Here is a 19,967-nt window from a genome sequence, read left to right on the forward strand (position 1 = left end):
AAGAGGAAATTCCTTATTTTTTGCTGACCAAATAGAATATCCATAGAGCAAAATATCTTGGCTGTTATTGACCAACAGCAGCAAATTGCTGATGTTTTGAGAACAATGATGAGGTTGTTTCATTAATCAAGTTATTGTGTATCACATGAGCCAAGGTAACTGTATGTCTCCTCTTAGCACATAGCAAATACAAGGCAATTCAACGTATCTTAGCATGAGTGATGAGGTAGGTTGTACAGCTTTGCGTTTGCTGCCTTCTGAGAGGATATGGATCGACTGTTTCAAGTTGTGCTTGCTACAGGGTAACTTCTTAGGTTGACACAGCACAATTGGGTGTCAAATGTCTGTCACAGACTGCAGGAGAGGATACAGTGCTGTTGCAGAGAACTTGTTGTGATATGGGGATAGGGCTTTTTTTCTTTTTTTTCATCCAGACATTGTGACATGTATCAGGTTTGCTGATGCACTCCAGTCTGAAAGTTTGAGTAAGCCTCTTGATTAATTTTCTTTGAAAGATTTTGCATTCACTAGTTTAACATGTTGCCTTCCTCTTAAAATAATATGGAAGAGTGCAACTTCAGTCCTAAGAATAAAAAAAACAAAAACCAAACCTGAAAATACCTCACCAAGAAACCCCTCCCAACAACAAAAAAATTAAAGACAAACAAAAAAAAACCCCCACCTTAATGCTCGATCCTTTTCTCCACTCCTTTCCTAAGGACTTGGAACTCATACTCCAACCATGCAGTGCAGACTGATGTCTAACTCACTCCAGAGGCACAGTTAACTCTGAGAGCAAGACTGTATTTTGAAGGGTTCCTGGGGAATGGTTTAAGAGATCAGTTACCAGTGTTTTATCTGTTGGCAAATGATGTGATCAGCCATGTAAGTCTGTAAGACTGGGTGGCTTTTGGAGTAGGCCAGACAGCAGCTGCGTGGTCCAGCCAGAAGTTAAAGGTAGCAAAAAGGAAATCTTTATTATTCATCAGCAATAATTATTTCCTGTTACAAGTGTCAAGAAAGGCACTCTTTGGATTTTACAGGGAAGGGAAGAAAAATTTTTTCAGCCAACCCAATAATCTAGGGTAAGATTGGCCCTATAAAAGATGGGAATTCCATCAGCAGGGGAATTAGTAAATCCTGGTTTCCAGTATCTTTCTCCCATATGGATTCTCTTATATCTACCAAAGATTGAGCTTATTAGACTTTCCCTTGGTAGTAGCACTAGTACAACCTCTCTGTTATACCTGGCATCCGTTCTCACAAACAGTGAAGCATTTTAATGCCTTGGAGATCCCTGTTTATCAGACAGAGACTGCTGAAATCATACAGCCATGTTAGGCTTAAGGTCAGACAAGCCATGTGTGTAGGTACATGTGTATATGTGCAGTGTAATTAAGTAAAATTGTTTCCTTAGGAAACCAAGCTAATAAAATGCAAATGTGAAAGGTGATGTGGCTTACAAGCTGGCAAGGCCAGTGTCTGAGATCGTGCCTGGGTTTCCTTACCTGGAAAACATTTTTCTCGCACCTTTCATCTTTACCAAATCCTGTTCCTTTTCAGATGTAAATGCACACTTCTCTTATTAGTAGATTTTGTTTTATGTCTTTTAAACATTTTGAAATTACATTTTGAATAATGGGAACTGTAGTGGAAAAACCAGGCAGGCTGCCCTCACCCTTATTATGCTTCATGAGTGTGCTTTCAAACCTCTGCCAAACTGGTCTTTGAAAAGACGTGATTAATAATCGGCCAATAATGAAACACTTGGTTTAATTAGAACTGGCTAGAAGCACACTGTGTTTAATTGTCCTTCAAACAAATGCATGTAAATTAAAATAAATAAATAAATAATGAAGTTGCTACCGCATTTTTGTTATATATATTTTTTATTTTATTTATTTTTAACCAAATGTTCTGTGCTACGTATTTTGCTCTCAGTTATTCATTCCTGGTATTTTAAGGATCCTTCTCCATGTCCAAATTTCAAAAGTCAGTGAAGACTATGCAGAAGCAGAGCCAACATGAGGGTGATTTAGTTATATGAGTTGCTAGTGCCCTGGAGTAAGGCATTCTCTGTTACTCCTTTTCTCAAGGCTAAATCTCATGGGATAAAGGTAGAAGAAATTCAGGTCCCCATCCTGACACCCCAGTAGCCTCACGCCTGTTCTGTGTGGTGGCCCTCACCTGGATGGGAGGCGAGCTGTCCTCCTGACTTCACACAGCCCTTGTGAAATAGATCCCGTAGGTTTTGGAGGCTTGAGGTTATTAAGATGGTCCAGGGAGTTCTTTTACGGATGTGGCGGCTCTGGTCAGTGGGCCTCCTTCTGAAATGATCTCTGTGTGTTTGAAGGGTGTTGTCACTTGTCAGTGGTAGTGTAAACCATTGCCACAGCACAGCCAGCCAGCTGCTTCAGTGGCAGAAGGTGTGATGGGTCACTGCTGGGCGGCAGGGGGTGGGGAGAGAACGACTTAGATGTTGGCATTTTTAATTGATGTAAAACAGAAGGGCAGTTAGGGGAGGTGTTTGCTGTGGAAAACCAGCAGCATCTCTTGCCTTTTGCTGGAACAAGTGAGAAACGTTTGAGGCCTTTTAAGAAGGGGACTGTTTTGAGTCACCATCACTCAGGCTCAAAAATAATTGAATTGTTGCAGAGTAACTTGATCGCTGACTTCAGACTTAAAATCACTGGCAGTTGGGTGTTACACAGACTTGTGGCTGCTGGAAATTTCCCTAGCTCTGCTGGCTTTTAGCATGAGGGCCTTCATCCCAGGGCTGACTCTGCGTGCAAGGGTGTGCGGAAGGACCCAAGCTTCCTAAAAGCCACATGCAGGAGAACTGCCTTCTCCTGTCCTTGGTGGCACAGACCAGCTTGCGGGCAATCCTTAGCTTTTATGCAGATTGTTGTCAGCTTCAAATGTATGCATCCAGGCAGGAATTGTCTCCTCTTTTCGTGCATGGTGTTCTCAGCATCTGGCAATGCATTGCTCAGTAACAGTAAACAGTTTGCAGCCGAACACTGGCTTTTTTACAGGGGTAATAGTTCTGTGCAAATGTAGGATTCTAGGTGATGGTACTTACCTGTTCAGTTCAGTTTTTACCCAAACTCTTAACCTGGAGTTCAGTTTTTACCCAAACTCTTACCTTCTCCACAGAACTGAAACTTGCATGTTAGCTGTAGGCTAGAAGCCCAGCCTAAGCTTGTTTTCATTTTGTGATGTAAAAAGTAGAGCCCCCAAATATTGTTGCTGTCCTAATTTTACTCCCATAAATTAACCGTGAAATTAACAACTTTTTTTTTCTTTTTTTAAGCTAAGGATGTTACTTACATCTGCCCATTCACTGGAGCAATCAGAGGAACCCTTACTGTTACCAATTATAGACTATATTTTAAAAGCATGGAACGGGTAAGCTTTTGAAACCATCTGCCTTTGTTGGCTGTTCAATCTTTAGACCTAGGTGTTCTCTGAGAGTAATTCTGTGTGAATCATAGCTATATGTTTGGGAGTATAGGCATAAGGGAGCAGGAGCTGGGGAATTTTCCCCCTCCCCTTTTTAAACTCACAAATTTCAACTGTCTACAGGACCCTCCTTTTGTCCTAGATGCATCTTTAGGTGTAATCAACAGAGTGGAGAAAATTGGAGGTGCTTCCAGTCGCGGTGAGAATTCATACGGGCTGGAGATTGTATGCAAGGTAAACTTTTATCTGTGTTTTACAATAGGGGAAGGGGAACGTATATTTTAAAAGGTTCTCTCTGTAGTACTCTAGGAAGTTCGGCGCAACACTTCAGTCAGTATAACTTCACACGTTCAAAAAGTAGCTGATTTTAAAAATAATTTTCAGGATTCTCCAGCTCCACTCATTCAAGGCAAGACCCAAACCTTTATTAAGGCTTTGTGCTAGGTAATGTCTTTTCTTCATAGTGAAAACCTAGGCCTTCACCACACTAATGCAGTTCTCAGGGTTGCCCACCAGCCTATCCCAGGAAGACTCTAGTTGTTGTGGGGTACAGGATGCCTTTCACTCACTTGCATTTCAAGAGCAAGAAAGGGGCACGTTTCCCCATAAATCATTAGCTTATGTCCACCTGCTGCTGTGCTTTGTGGTGAGGGACTGGCAGGTAGCCTTCAGTCCTCCTCCAGGCTGTTCTTTCATTTCTTTCAAGGCAGTAGATATTTCACGTGTGCCTCTCAAGAGCCCTTGGAATCATTGGAAATGCAAACTTCAGTAAACATTAACCATTCACCTCCTCGCGTCTACTTACTATAGAGCCACAGAGTAGATAAAGCCACCAGCCCCAGTCCTAAATTCATAACCTCTGCTGCTCAGGAGGGCATGGCCCCTCTGCTTCCCTCAGTGGCAATGTGGGAAGAGCTGGATTCTGAACCTGGTAGGTCTCAGGCTGCTTAGAGCTCTTGTCAGAGCCCCCTCAAGGCTGCAAGGATGCCACTTGCTGAATAAGGGCAGATGGAGGAATGAAAATGAGCCCCCAGCAGCTCTGGTCACTGCTGTGATCTTGAGGCACCAGGAAGCTAAGCAGACTCACAAGCTGTGGGCGTGCTGAGTCAAGAGCAGTTGATGTAATCTGTACCAAATCACTCAGCTGCTCCCTCATCCTATTGCAGTCACGATCTTCCCTGGCTAACATAGGGGTGCTTGTACTGGCAGGCCAATTTATTCCCTGTTTTGATCTGGATTCCTAGTCCTCAGCCGTTTTGCCTATATGCAAATTTGCACACATGGTCAGGTTTGAAGTGGACTGCATTGTTTCCCCGGGTGGGAAACCCAGGCACAAACTATACGATAGGTATCTCGGCCCTATACAGCATATATATGTATGCCAGCCTGCTTGGCTGAGGATATGGAGAGCACTTTAGCACAATAACAGAGTAGTACAGATACAGCTTACACATCCTGAAATGTTCTCTGTCTGAGACTAATTACCTAATCTCAGTCTTGTGAGATAGCTAAGCCTTTAGCTGTTTATCTCATTCTCTGACTTGCTGTACCATCTTCATATGCTTGAACTTGATAGCTCATTTCCTGCTGGTGGCTTTTAAACTGTTTACTACAAGTGTTTGAGTTGTAGGCTTGGCTGGAAAATCTTGGCATCTTAGAGATGCTTTATTTAGTTTCTGAATTTGATTTTGTAGATGAGTATGGAAAGGAGGTCTTGGGTTACCACTCTTTGTGGAAACTGTGCTGCGGTGCAAAGTGGAGGAGCTGTCAGTTTCAGTCATCCTCTCTAGTGCTCTGAGAGACGGAAGCTTTAAAGGGATATGGCATTAGTTGCTTTGCACCAAACTGTCTGGACTTGGGCTCCCTATGTGCAGTAGCTCTATCGAGGTACTTTGTGAGGCAGACCCTGCCAGTCTTCTGACACAGTTCAGCCTGAGAGCCCAGTAAGAGCTAGGAGGTCTGTCTCACAAAGTCTTGCTGGTCAGAGATAGCTTGTCCCTGAGCAGGGCTCTCCCCTAGACTTTCAGCAGGTAGAAAGCTTCATGTAGTGGCAAGATGCCACTGGTCAGGCATGCCTGTGCACTGCCTCTGCTCCTCTGCAGTTGTGGCAGGCTTTGCTGGAGGCTGCAGATGACCACTGAACCAAGCCCAGAGTTGCAGTACAACAGTGTTCAAAGTAGGATGCTAAGTCAGTACTAGAAAGAGCATTGTCATGTGACTCTGTTTTGAATACTGGCTTTCAGAGTTTCTTTGGATGTTGAAGTGGTTTGGAAATCTGCAATCCAATTTCCCTCTCTTTTCCTAGGATATTCGAAACTTGCGATTTGCTCATAAGCCTGAAGGGAGAACCAGACGATCCATATTTGAGAACCTAATGAAATATGCTTTCCCAGTTTCAAATAATCTGGTAAGTATTTTTTTTTTTTCAGTTGTTATGAAAAGACAGAGAGTGGCAGTAAGCTGTTTTGTTCAGTCCCATCTACCTGGTACAATGTTCACATGGGGTGCATTTGGTGAAGGAAGAGAAATGCTGTTTTTTTAAATCTGTCTTAGAATTAATTCTGTAGGAATATAGATGGTATAGAAACAGAAGAAGTCTACTACTGTGGGGCTGTATTACTTCATGCATGGCAAATAACTTATTGATACTCACATCCTCATACCAGAGGGAAAATATTCAAAGCACAGTGACATCCATCAGAGGTTTACAGCTAATGGTGACTGCACTGCTCCCAGTTCTGGAACACAGTTCATCTGTTCTGTTGTGTTACAACACTGCAATTGTTTCTTCAAATACAGGTTGAAAGGATCTAGTTCTTAATATGTAAAAGCATTCTTGCCCAAGTAGTCTTTTCTTTCTACTTAATAATAAACTCCTTTTGTCCATGAAGTACTAGGTAATAGACAAGCAAGATCAAGGGTATAGAGGAAAGTACATTGGTGTACTAATTACCTGCTACAGTAAGCATGTTGATATTTTTCATAAACCCCTAGAGGAAAAGTCATGCAGTGGGGAGAAAAAGAAGCACCAGTCATAAGTTGTTATTTGAGATATCAAACATCCTGGAAATGGGCTCTGAGTGGGCTCTTAATGGTAAATTTTCTATCTTTCAGCCACTTTTTGCATTTGAGTACAAAGAGGTTTTCCCAGAAAATGGATGGAAGGTGTATGACCCCATTTGGGAGTACAGAAGACAGGTGGGTACTGTGCCATGTCCTTCCTCATCCTCTCTACTCTTCAGAAGGGAGGCTCGGTGCAGTAATGTAATTACAGGTCGCATGGAGTAGAGAATGGTCCTGCTGACAAATGTTGTGCAGGCTGGGTTAGGACATTGTTCTCCACACTGCAGTGATTGATGACAGCAGTACAGCTTTAGAGATAGTAGCACCCGCTGATGGAGATTACTTAGGCTGCAGAGAGCTGACTTTAGGCTTTGGTAGAAAAAACTACTGCTCTGTCTTAGTCATCAGCCACTGCTGGCAGTGAGGAACGGAGGATGCGTTTTGTGGGTGCAGACATCCCATTGTTGAGTTTCACACCTCAGTTCTTGCTTGTATCAGTTTTAATTCTTTCCATTTTTCTGTAAGATATTACAAACAGGAACTTGGAAGGAAAAAAAAATTAAATGTAGAATGCCTTCCTTTTCCTGGGAATCAGCGTAGGATCAACATAGAGAGTCTTGTGATTAACCATAGCTTGGAACAGACAGTTGTAGTGTGTCCAGAGTAGACTGGTCAAAGGTGTTAATGATCGTGAAGTGGTAGGCTGTCAATTAGGAATACTGCAATAAAAACTTGAGTGGTCTTCCCTGGGGGAAAAGATGGGAGAATTTTGGGGTTTATAATGAAATCACTCTTGTCATAAAATTCTCAAGTTGAGGAAGCAGCAAATTTGGTAAGTTTTGCCCTGGACGCAGTAAACTTCTGTCTCATCCAGACCTGCCAGGATAAAACCAATTTTCCTTTGTAAAATTAAGACATTTACAGCCATGTAATTTAAAGATTTATTTGGGTTTTTCCCATAAAGCAAACCAAAACAAGACATCTGTCCTAGCCTAGTTGTTCGTCTGATTCCTGACATCCAAAACCTAAGGAAGGGATTAATTTTCCTAGCTTTAGTCTTCTAAAAGCTGGGCACGCCTTCTAAATTGGTTATGTAGGCCTGTCATTAACAGATGGGGAGAGAGAGCTTCACTGTTGGGGGTGATTTGTTCCCTCCTAAAATAGCTGCCTAAGATAGATCGCTGGCTTCTAGGCTGCTAATTGAAAGTGAGATATATCTTACCTCTGCTGTCTTCATTGCAAAAAAGTGTATGTTTTGCAATGAGATACCACAATCTAAAATCGTAGTAGAGACAAACTCCAATCATTTGTAATCAATGATATGCATAGTATCTAAGGTCAACTTTGACTAATAAGACCAGGTAATGCAGCGATTATTGCTTTGTTTAGAATTTGCCTCTTTCTTGGTAGTTATTTTAAGGAAAGATCTATTTATAAAGAAGGATCTGCAGCCCAAGCTGTATGGGAAAGATGCTTCTTTACAGGACTGAGAACTCTGGAGTAAAGACTAAAGAATACCTGTGCTATCAAAATAATCTCTGTTGAAAAGCACAGCATTCACTTAGCCAAGCTTCAGTTAAAACAGATGAAGTACAAAAGACCTTCTTGCAGTATGTGGAAAGAAGGAAGGGTGACCCTTGAGAATTTCAAGGTAAATTATCCCGATTTCTTAATCCTGGCACGTCTGTTTTTAGAATACAAGCTTTTCTATCCATGTTAATTTTTATATTGTGATTGCATACCTTAGATTTGGCAGGAGCTTGGTTACACAGTGAAAGGATACATGTATTTACCTGCATGTGATTTGCAGTTCTCCATGGCCTTTCTGTAAAGAAAATGGGACTCTGGGCTGTGGTGTCTTTGTTTCTGCTCACATGAGGTAGCACTGTTGTGTGTAAAGCATGTCACGATCGAGACATTGCTGCAGCATGCACTTCTTTTGTTATGACCTGCTTTTGTATCATTTTTGAGCGGACAGGAAAAACTTAGCCTGACTGCTTTTATGCCAAGAAACCTAACTGATGTCCGTGTGCAGAAGCCCTCCATCATTTGCTTACACTGGTAACTGCAAAAATGAATCCAAACCAGGATTTTTTGCAGCCACAACCTATCTGAATTTTACCCATGATGGGTCACAGTCATTCCCATTCCAGACCACGCAATCCATCTGTTCCAGTAGCTTATCTCCAGAAGTGACCAACACCAGCTGCTGAAGAGGCAAACTGTATGGCAGTAGATGTTTACGTTGTGATCTGGCCAGGAGGAGAATTTTATCCCTTTCATTAGAGTTGATTTAGGTCCTGCAGCATGAAGCTTCATGTCCCCTCCAAAACTTTTAGGTATTTCAGTCTGTTTATTTAATTTCAGCATTTATAACTATGGATGTTCAATTTATCTGTGTGAATGTCTTAGCCTTTTTTCTTAATCCAACCAGGTTCTATTAAAGCAATAACAAGTACTACAGTAAATCAGCGTTATGTCCTGAAATGGCACCAGGGATTCGTTAACAGTGAAACAAAACTGGCATCATCAAATCAGATAATGGGATTACCTGTCTCTGACTGTATGAATTGTGATCAGAAATAGAAAAGCAGGACATATGCGCTATCTGCAGGATCTTTTGGAATTGGTTTAAAAACTATTAGAGAAGAGCTGGCCTAGGGCATAAGCAGCCCAGCAGTACGGCCAGGCATTAACTTGGTGTATCTTAGGCCAGGTCAGTCGTCTCCCTGTGGGACCAGGGACACAGAGAGAGGGGAGCAGTGCAAAAATAGAAGCCAACTACCAGGCATCCAGAAAAGATTTTAGAGTAGGATCCATGGTAAGATCTATGTGCTGGTAGACATGGCAAGTTTGCATGTGGTAGTATGTTTTATTTATTATAATTTTTTTCAGATTAATATAAGTATGTTGGTATGATAGAGATTGTAGCAATTAGGAAAGATATTCAGTAAACCCCTGACTTCTCTGCTAGCATTCTCGGGAAAGATGGAAATATGTAACTTATTAAAAATCTGTGATTGTGTAAAACTATGGGGAGTAATAAACAACCTGTAGAGAACAAAAGGAACTCAGAGAGGTTTGGGATTTAGTCGGTAAATGGAATCACATGTGGCAAATGAAATTTAAAACTGAATTGCTCCCTGATTTTTATTACACGCGGGCTGGCAGAGTATAAAACAGAATTGCGAAGTGAATAAGACTCAGTTGAAACCAAAAGGCCTTGAGATGCCTTTGGAGTAACTTAAAGCTTTCATTTTGCTTAACAAGGTGGGGAGCACTTGGAAAATATTACAAGATGTTGTGAAGCTGGAAATGTATGATGTTTCCCTACAGAAGTCATGCTCGTCTAATCCTATGCTCTGGTTGTATGTACCAGGGAGCCACAGTGTAGGGCTGTGGTTGCTGCTTTCAGAGAAATCATATAGAAATTAATAATTCAGAAGAGGAGCTGACCTGTTTTGAGGATAAAAGAAGTGCCCAGCATTAGTATACAGCCAGCATGGGAAAGGTAGAGCATGAGAACAGCATCCTGCAGAGGATTGTTGGGTGTGACTTAGGGGAGTAAAATGAGAATTGAACTGTTAAATGTCCCATGGTTTACCTGCTTATGCTGGGTATGTCTCTACTGCAAAACGGATCACAGCTCTCTTGCAGTAAGTGGACACAACTTGGGCTGAGTGCACTTCAGAGGGACCAGCTTGGCTGTGGCAGCTTGTATCCTGGGTTGGTGTAGGGATGCACCTGAGCTAATGTGCTCAGCCTCTTGGTAACTCACAGCTCAAATCAAGTTTGAGAGAGGCACTGCTGGTGTGTACTCAGGACCTTCTCTGCCTTGCCTGCTGCAGCTCAGGGCGTACCTGCGTGGCTAAGCTCAGAGTTGGTCTACTGGATCCCATAGAGAGATGTGACTGTGTGTAGTTCCAGCAAGGAAGTTATTTTTTCCCTGTCAGTGAAAGATCCTCATGTGCTTAAGCTTAAACATGTGCTTTCCAAGGTTGTGGTTTCAGTGCCATGCTGGTGCATCTTCAACAGTTTTTCCCTGCAAACGAAGAAACTCCCATCTTCTACAATGTGCGTAGGTCAAGTGGTAACTGAGCACAGGTCGTTAAAGTAAGGCATGAATGGCTGTCCAGAGGGAAAACAAGTCTGGTTTGCATGTGGAGATGACAACAAAGGCTGCGTCTCTACAGTTAGATGATACACTCGTAAGGAGTGTTCCCAAGCACCTTCATCGCAGGTTCCAGGCATAGCTTCAGTCCAGGCTGTTACTGTCCCTCTTTTGAGTGAGTGTGTTTGAGCATCTTTAGCCATGTACGAAGACACTCTGCCAGCAGGTTGTATGCAGGTTGAAAGTATAAAGCAGTTATTTACTGGCTGACACACAAAAAAGATAGCAGGGACTTAACTGGTTACTAGACTGAGCATTAGTACTCACTACCTCAGAGAACGCATCTGAAGAGACATTCCTGGCCAGGCAGGCACTGGTGAAAGGAGAAGGATTAGCGTCTACACCTCCCTCAGTTGGGTTGTTGTTGCCATCTTCCACCAGTAATGTCAACACCACTACACAGATGAGCCAGCTGTTGGCCCTCACCCAGTGACTACCTACTAGACTCGCAGTTTTTCCTTTTGGATTTTATACGATTTCATGATGTTGTTTTCCCTTTCAACCTTGAGCTACCAGTGATCCCCGTCTCAACAATCCTCTTCCTCTGTCTGCAGTTTTACATTTCTTGCCTTTCTATAGATTTTCACAGAGTTCTCTCGCATCACTTTGCAGTGTCCATGGCGGTCTGAGCCGTGGTTGTGCAGCTGGGCCATGTCAGAGCTGGGACCTGAAGAGGCAGTTGGGCCCTTGTGGAGTAGAGAAGGGGGAGGGCTGCTGGCCAGCCTGCCTCCTGCCAAACCTGGGCACAGTTCAGAGGTTGGTGCAAGCCAAGCATGACCAGTAGGCAGTTCAGACAAACCGCCCTCTTTTGAGAATAAACGAGTTCAATAGTGTGGATGTGAGGCGTGCTGTGCCAGCTGGTCTCAGTGGGAACGGTCACGGGCACATTTAATTTATGACTACAGATGTGGTCATGTTGCCTTTCTCACTTTGCCCTCTTGGAGCAACCAAATATGTGAGTTCTCCTGAAATCAGGGTCTACTAGCAGTGTTAGTTTACGTGGAGAAGACAGACTTTGTGCACGAGTCAGGGCAGCATGCTCTGGTCACTAATGTGGACACCCAGCAGCCATGTTCCCGTGCAGCTTGTGGACCATCACACCTGCTGTCAGCACGGCATGCCTGGGTTCCTCCTGCAGGTGCACAGGCAGGCGGCTCCCAGAGCTGGTCCTGAGCCTGCAGAGGCTTCTTGAGTTACATCTGTAACAGCTTGGGTTGGTTTGATAGTAGGCTTTTGGGTGCTTACAGCTTTCCAGGAAGCAGTGAAATGCATCTTATATGAGGAAATACCAATGTGCTTTATATCATGTTTAGCTTTTTCTATTGATTCCAGCTGGAGAAAGTGCAAATCTGAAGGAGCATGTAGCACAAGCTACACTGCATCATGGCAGACATCCTGGGAAGATGTAAATTCAGCTCCTCCTCTAGCCTACTTTGCTTATTTCTGCTTGTTTCGAGTCCATAGAGAAAGTCACGATCTGAATCCAAAGCCCTCTTGGGGTGGTGCTGTGATTCAAGGCTCCTGTGCCAGTGGAAAGCAGACATTTGTTGTGATTCAAAGGAAATCTGAATGCCGACGCACAGCATCTTTTCTTTCTCTGAGGGCTTGTCATGGATTTTCCTGGTCTGGGCTATTGCAAAGGAAAGACTTCCTTCAGATTTGTCAGGGTGGCAGCTGAAAGACTTAGAGCTTTGGAGGTGTCAGTTCTGGATTGAGCAGTGTGTGCTGAAGCCGTTCTGCCCAGCACTGTGAAGAGGGTGCTTTATAGTGCCGGTAACTGCTTGATCGTCTCAGTGAGCACTGGTAGAGTTGCAGGGTAGAACAAAAAGGAGCTTTTCTTCCACCTAACTGCTTGTCAGCTCCCATTTTCCTTGCCAAGAGTGTGCCACCAGCGTAGTTTTAATTCAGATTTGGAGGACGCGAAATCTCCAAGCGTTGCTGATGGATCCATTGCAGTCGTGTACTTACTAGGACAGGACTGAGAACAATTTAGTCATTTGCGATTAGTTCACTTCCAGATAGTAACCAGTTTGATCACAGCTGATGGACAGCTAAGAGCAAGAGTCTTGCTGTTCCCTGGTTGACAACAGACCTGGTGGACCCAGGAGATTCCATCCTTGCTGTGTAAAGCTGGTAGACATGTGAGCATGTTTTACTCATCAGTAAGCTTGGACTGTGTATACACACTATTTGATGGCTGTTTCTGCCACTTTTTTGGCTTCAGGCAGCGCCAAAAATAGCTTTCCTTTAGGGTTTTGGGGTACCTGTGATCCTGGCACCTCTGTTGATTCCTTGTAGTAACGTTTCCTTCCCAGGGAGGGCCCCAGGACCAGGGGTGGTTCACAAGCAGGGTGTGACCAATATTAGACAGAAGGTCTGTCCTCTCCTTGTATTTCTAACCATGACCTGTTTTGACAGCATGACTCACTGCGCTGACGGGGGACCGGCTGCAGTCTGTGTGGGTCAACCATAATTACCACAGCTCGTCTGACTTGTGTTAGATTTGTCATTTATTTCCTGTGGGAGCTGCGACAGTGGTAATCAGTGTCCCACCACCCTCCATAAAATGAAGTACTGTTTATGAGAACAGAAGCATGTATTAAGAACTGATGTTCCTCTAAATCAGACTCTTTGCTTAACAGTCTGGCCATGTTCACTGTCGTAGATCTGTCTTCCCCACAGAGATGCTTTTTGTCAGCGCTCACCCCTGCTGCAGCACATGTCTTGTTTAAATCTCTCCTTGCAGACATGCAATAGCAACCACACCGTTAACTCCCAGCATCCACCAAACTAAGTCTGCAGGTTGTCAGGATCTGTCCCCATTGTGCTTCGGGTGTTACCTGGAGGTTATCATCTGGGAAGATGTTAAGTTGCTTCCCCAGCAGGGCATGCTGAGCTTGGTGACGTGTGTGCGTGTGTAGGTTCCCTGCTCTCCCAGCCCAAGTCAGACTAGTACAACCAGAGAGCTTAGTCTGAGAGGAACATGGGAGTTGCATATCACTGTCCAGATCACATACAGTCACGCAGCCAGACGTACAATTATTAGGTTTCTGGTGTTTTAAGGAGATTGCACAGCCGTGCCACAAATGCTGAACAAGGCCCAAAACAGATTGATTTTTTTGGGGGTGTTTTACTGCCTGTTCTCCCTTCTGTCTTCTCCTCCATCCTGTCTAGTTACTCCACTTTCCATCCCCAGTTTCCACGCACTATATTTGAGCTAAGTGCTGAGAGACGAGTGAGGACTGTTGGTCACCTGTTCTGTGCTGCTCCTGGCTCTCCTGTAAGCACCGTGATGAGACCAGGAGGTATGTTAAAGATGCTCTCAGGGCATCACCTGTGTTGCGACATCTGTAGCCTCAACAGTTCCTTTGCCTTAGGTGAGCCTGCTTGCAGTCTTCTAGTTTTCCTGTTCTTCAGTGACCTGAGCAAAACATCTACCTCTCTGGAAAGAGGCATGAAATGCAAGTTACCAGGATAATGCAGTCCCAGGCTCCAGCCCTAAATGTCCTTCATTAACAGAAGTTGCCTTGAATTTCAGGTCTGGGGATTTGACTGTGCTGAGGTCTCAGAGCAACTCATTTGCTAACCTGCTGTTGTTTCCTCTTTAGGGAATTCCCAATGAAAGCTGGAGGTTGACCAAGATTAATGAGCGCTATGAGCTGTGTGATACATACCCTGCCATTCTAGCTGTGCCTGTAAACATTCCTGATGAAGAATTAAAGAGAGTAGCGTCTTTCAGATCAAGAGGACGCATACCAGTGAGTGTGACAAAAGAAGCCACTTTGATGTGGTGTTGTTACATACCTTTGGGCCATAAATAATACCAAGATCAGGCTGAGTGGATTCCAGGGAGCAAATAAATGGTCAATAAAAGTGACAGCAACATGTTTGAGGAGTTAGAAAGCAACATCATCTGCTGGAACTACTGTTGTGAAAGAGATGTAAACTAAACCAAAATGAGAAGATAACTTAGCACAGCCCAGACCTAATCTCAGTTCAGTTCCTGGGAAATGCAAAGCCACTCTATTTCATTGTTTACAATTGTCTGGCCTACTCTGACTTTCAGGGTAGAGGAATACTTAGTGACAGTCTTGATGAAAATGCTTATTATTGAAATGGAGACAAAACACATCGTTATGATGATTATTTCAGTGGTAACTGAAAATGTACTGGGTTACTTCTCAAGTCAATAGAAAATGAAATCTGTTCTTAACTTTTACATGGTGTAATGTAGAGTAAGACATAGCCCAATGATTGCAGAGCGAAGTGTGTTTGACTCACACAACAGCAAGAAAACAGTCTGCATCATATTTAAAAGTCAGATTTAAACCTATTCAGTCACCTCTTGTTTGTTCAAACTTTGGGAATGCCATGAGAATGAATGAGTAAGGACGGAAGTGTTCTTTCTTTCATTCAATTGTGATTTAATAGAATCCAGCCTTCTCGAAGCAGCTAATATGTGGCAGGATCCCAGAGCAAGCTATTACAGGTAAAACACTTCACTGGTTTAATGAATCCCATTTTTCTTTCATTTCTTTCTTGTTTTTTTTCCAAAGGTGTTGTCATGGATTCACCCAGAAAGTCAAGCAACGATCACTCGCTGTAGCCAGCCAATGGTGGGAGTGAGTGGCAAGAGAAGCAAGGAAGATGAAAAGTACCTTCAAGCCATCATGGATTCTAATGCTCAGTCCCATAAAATCTTCATATTTGATGCAAGGCCTAGTGTGAATGCTGTAGCCAATAAGGTCAGGTGCTTTTTCCTCTGTCTAAAGCTGGGAATGTAATAATTTAGAGCACATTTCCTACCACCATTTGAAATTATTCCTGAGGATCACAAAGGTTTTCCCACTATGAAAGGGAATCATATGCAACGATCTGATTCTCTAGACAGACTGTTAACACCTGCACTGGTATCTGCAAGGTATCAGTGTGACTAGTAAAGGTCCATTTGGATTAATCTACAGTAGGAAATGAGATTGGAACAGGGGGAAAAAAATGAAAGTAGTACTGACGTCAAACTGTAGCAGTCTGGATTTTGTGTATCACCACTTTTTCCTCACATCTTTGAAAGACTGCTTCCTCTAACAGCACCAGAACTCTGTCCCTGTTAGCCCAGATGGGAGCACGGGTTACTCGGCACTTCTGAAAATCAGGCGTCATGATCTTTAATTTCAAAATATAAGCTGGGGATCTTTAATGTCTAGGAATGTTGCTGTTCCTCCTGCTGTTATGTCTTATGCCATCACTCTAAGACCTGTTTTAACGGTAGAACTGCTTTGTTGCACTAAAGCTGATTTTTTTTTTCTTTTTTTTAATCTGTCTTTCCCACTACTTAGGAAAGGCAATTAGTGTGTGGGATATACTCCTCTATAATAGTATGGTGAATTTGTAAATGACAGAATAGTGAATCTAATGAGCTAGCGGCTTGAATCGGGATAAATGATAATTACAGAGAAAAAGAGGGCTTGTAATGCGATATTCTTTGGTAAAAATTATAGCATTCATTACTATTGCAGGAAAGAGACGCAAAGTGTGTATGTGTGTACATGTTTGTTCCCAGTTGTAAGATAAATCCAATGTTTTCTGCCTGCTTTAGATAGTACAATCACTGTGGTATTTTGTCAGCTGATATTTGCTCAGGACAAACGATTGGGATAAAATATAAAATATGTTTTTGCTTAATGATTTTTATGTGTATTTTGTTCTTCAGGCTAAAGGAGGGGGCTATGAGAGCGAGGATGCCTATCAGAATGCAGAATTGGTGTTCCTGGACATTCACAATATTCATGTTATGAGAGAGTCCCTGAGAAAACTGAAAGAAATTGTGTATCCCAATATCGAGGAGACTCACTGGCTGTCTAATTTAGAGTCAACTCACTGGCTAGAGCATATCAAGGTATGCATGTCTGCATCCGCTGGATGTGGCTGAGTAACCACAAGTCCGTACCAGTCTGTTCACTGGGAAATGTATCCAGAGCTAATTCCAGTGCTGGATTTTCAATTAATGAGAAATTTAAAGACTTACAATTTGTTTTCAATTTAAAAACTAAACCCACAGTTTCATGGAATGGGGAATTTTGAGGAGATGAGAAGAGGGACAAGAGAGGGTGCTGAAGTACTGCAACATGGTGTTTTGGAAGTGAAGTGTGTTCTTGGGTAATGTGGAACTGTGGAAGCCCTGGTTAGAGCACAGGAGTTCCAGAGTTTCCAAGCTCTTGACTCAGGGATCCTCAACATCCTGGTGTTACTGCCTGGTCCAGACCAGCAAATGTTGGGGAGTTCGTGCCCTGTCAGCCTTTCAGGAATCCAAGCAGAGTCAGAATGAGTGGGACAAAATGCTTCTACAGATGTTGGTTTTCAAATTAAGCTGTTTCTCTCCTAAAAATGTTCAGCTTACATTGTCGACCTGCTGATGCAGGCAGGGGCAAATCTGCTCCTGGGGCAGTTGCAAGGCGATGGCCATTTTGTGCTTGTGTTCAGACACAGAATGCTCCTGTATTTAAACCCTGACCTGTCCAAGGACTAAGCCCTTAATGCAAGGGCTCTTCTAGAGTTGTGCCTACACTACAGTTTAGATGTGTTGTCATCTTGCTGGAACAAAAAATGTGTTCACCAATTTGCTGTCCTAGTTATAAAGTAGTTGGAACTGATTTACCATTCTCCTTGAGGCAGACAGAGCCCTTGGTTTGTCCTGTGTTGTCACTAACCATTTTTCATTTATAGTTTCTGTTCCAAAGAGATTTTGTAACTTTTTTTTTCCTTGTCCTAGCTCATTCTCGCTGGAGCTCTTCGGATTGCTGACAAGGTGGAGTCAGGGAAGACGTCTGTGGTTGTACACTGCAGTGATGGCTGGGATCGGACAGCCCAGCTCACCTCTCTCTCTCTGCTCATGTTAGATGGCTACTACCGAACTATCAGGGGCTTTGAAGTGCTAGTGGAGAAGGAGTGGCTGAGCTTCGGCCACAGATTTCAGCTGGTGAGTCACTAGCCCTTGGAAGGCACTGAACAGAAAGTTATTGTCCACCTTGAAGGATTTCAAAGGAGTTTAGCCTTTCCTGTGAGAAGTCTCCCAGCTGAAATCGCAGAAGAAAGGTGAATGCTGCTGTTATTGTTTTCTGCCTATAATTCCAGTCATCTCTCAACCTCCTTAGAGGTTAGATAGGAGGAACAGGTGGTATTAAATGTCTCAGGTGCCTGACTGATATGTCATGTTCCCATGCTTAGGCTTAAACTAAGAGTGTGTGTTGGGTTCAGGATAGGCATTTCTGCTGGGAGTTGGCAGGGACCACTGGGGTGGGTTTTTTTGTCTGTCTTTCCAGTTCAGTCCATTTTGTGAGACTGCTTGGACACCATCATCTAAAAAATGCCTTGGTATTGAAGAGGCTGGGGAATTTGGTTATGGCCTTGACCTCACATTTTCTTCAGTCACATTTTATTTTTGGGGAGGCTTTTAATTGTTTAGGTAAAGGATCAGCAGTTTGAGACTGGACCAAGAGTAGCTTGTGGTTGTGTCCTTAGAGTCGGCAGAGAGGCAACTTGTGGACCTGTGACACAGCAGTTTGTTACGGTTTGCACTGATGGGAATTGAGAGAGCCTTTCAGTAGTATCCTTTCAGTCTTTGATCCTATTGTGTTTTGCTTGTAGCTGTTCTCTTGTGGTCATTGAATTTTGGCAAGGGCTAGAACAAGGTCTGCTTACAGCACACGTGATGGTGGGTTGCATAGTCAAACGCTCTGATGAAGGTGGGGAAACTGAGGCTCTGAGCAACTGAGGTTTTGCTGCAGCAAAATTTATCTGGTGTTTGAACTGTGAGTGTTTTAGTTTCTCTGTCTATACAAAGAAGATAATGATACTGATTTCCTTTGGTGAGGGGAGAACAGTATTACAGAAAAGGAAGGGATCTCTGTTACTTACATGTTCTTATTCTGTCTTTGTACAGTACTTAGGACTCCTGGGTAATATATAACCAGTTACATACTATACTAGTTATAAGGAAACAGGCCTCACATGTCTTATCCAAGGCCACACAGCACGGTCAGGGTTGGAGGCCTACTTCTGGGGATACTTTCATCACTGCCTCTCCTGAGGTGGCAGGAGATGGGCTGGGTTAGTGTTTGTACAGCACTTGGAAGCTGCGAGGTGTTGTGTGATGGTTATCACCACATGCCGTGCCTGTAGGTAGTGTTTAGATCTAGCACACTGTACTACTGAAGTAGCCAGGATGACAGCTGCAACTGGAGCAAAAAGCATTCTCATTTTTTTTTCCTTCTGAACTTCAGCTATTAGCTGAAATCAGTGCCAGCATAGCATCTGGAGCCTCTACTGAAACAACTCTTGTTTTAATTTAGCATGAAAATATCCCCATAAAGAAATTTCACTTCAAAGACAAAGGGAGTAGCTGTCCTTTACTCCTTTACCCACTGATATGGACAAAGGAAAATCAGGACTCATTTGAACCTTCTTAAAGCTGTTGGTAAAGGCTTGGGTGACTGAGATGAGACCCCAGCCGTTTCCCCATGAAGCCCCATGTGACTCATGTTCTTTGTTTCAGAGAGTTGGCCACGGAGATAAGAATCATGCAGATGCGGATCGCTCTCCTGTCTTCCTCCAGTTCATTGACTGTGTCTGGCAAATGACAAGACAGGTAAATTGCTGGGTGGCACACGTGTCCACAAAGCCACTGTACCAAGATGTGGCACAGTGTCTGGCCACAGGAGTAATTTCCAAGCTGACCTGCACAGGCTTCCTGGACTTCTACTCTCTTCTTGACTCTGGCAACAAGTTTCTTGGGAGTCTGTTTAGCAAAGAGCCTGAATGCACAAGTGCACAGGAAGGCCACGATGTTGGCTTGCATCAGGTTAGCTAGTTAGTGGGTGCTGCTTACATACATGCTGCTATAATAAATGTGAGCTTGTGAGAAGAAGCTTGCCTCACCCTGAAACGGGACAGCTGCCTCACATTTATCATGGGCATGAACAGACACCCCAGCCACCCTCACTAGCCCACTGTGCCTTCAGAAGCATAAGTGACTTGAGCTGCTAATGTAAGTCTCTAGCGTGCTGGGTGCATGCAGATCCCTGTTGCCTCTGCTCACACTGATCCTGTAACCAAACCTGCAGGGAGGACCTGCATTTGCTCCATTTTAGCTTCTTCTGAAGCAAACATACTGCTCCTGATTCATACTTGATGTACAGAGCTGTTGCAGCCAGGAGCTGAGGTCCTTGTTTCAGACCAAGCACGGCAGAGGCACAGTTCAGGAGAGGTACCTTAT

At 43.5% G+C, this 19,967-nt stretch overlaps 1 protein-coding gene across 1 annotated transcript in view; it reads left to right on the plus strand.

Annotated features, from left to right (window-relative positions):
• The window catches only part of MTMR2 (myotubularin related protein 2), a 40,444-nt gene that overhangs the window by 16,446 nt on the left and 4,031 nt on the right, over nt 1–19,967 (plus strand). Inside the window, exons 3-11 of the mRNA XM_075727917.1 lie at nt 3,314–3,408; nt 3,586–3,696; nt 5,768–5,869; nt 6,577–6,660; nt 14,305–14,454; nt 15,253–15,441; nt 16,407–16,592; nt 17,466–17,672; nt 19,248–19,340. Coding sequence (XP_075584032.1) covers nt 3,314–3,408; nt 3,586–3,696; nt 5,768–5,869; nt 6,577–6,660; nt 14,305–14,454; nt 15,253–15,441; nt 16,407–16,592; nt 17,466–17,672; nt 19,248–19,340 — 1,217 coding nt within the window. The remainder of the gene's footprint in view (nt 1–3,313; nt 3,409–3,585; nt 3,697–5,767; nt 5,870–6,576; nt 6,661–14,304; nt 14,455–15,252; nt 15,442–16,406; nt 16,593–17,465; nt 17,673–19,247; nt 19,341–19,967) is intronic.

Source organism: Pelecanus crispus, chromosome 1, assembly GCF_030463565.1.
Source record: "Pelecanus crispus isolate bPelCri1 chromosome 1, bPelCri1.pri, whole genome shotgun sequence".
In the NCBI taxonomy this organism is placed as follows: Eukaryota; Metazoa; Chordata; class Aves; order Pelecaniformes; family Pelecanidae; genus Pelecanus; species Pelecanus crispus.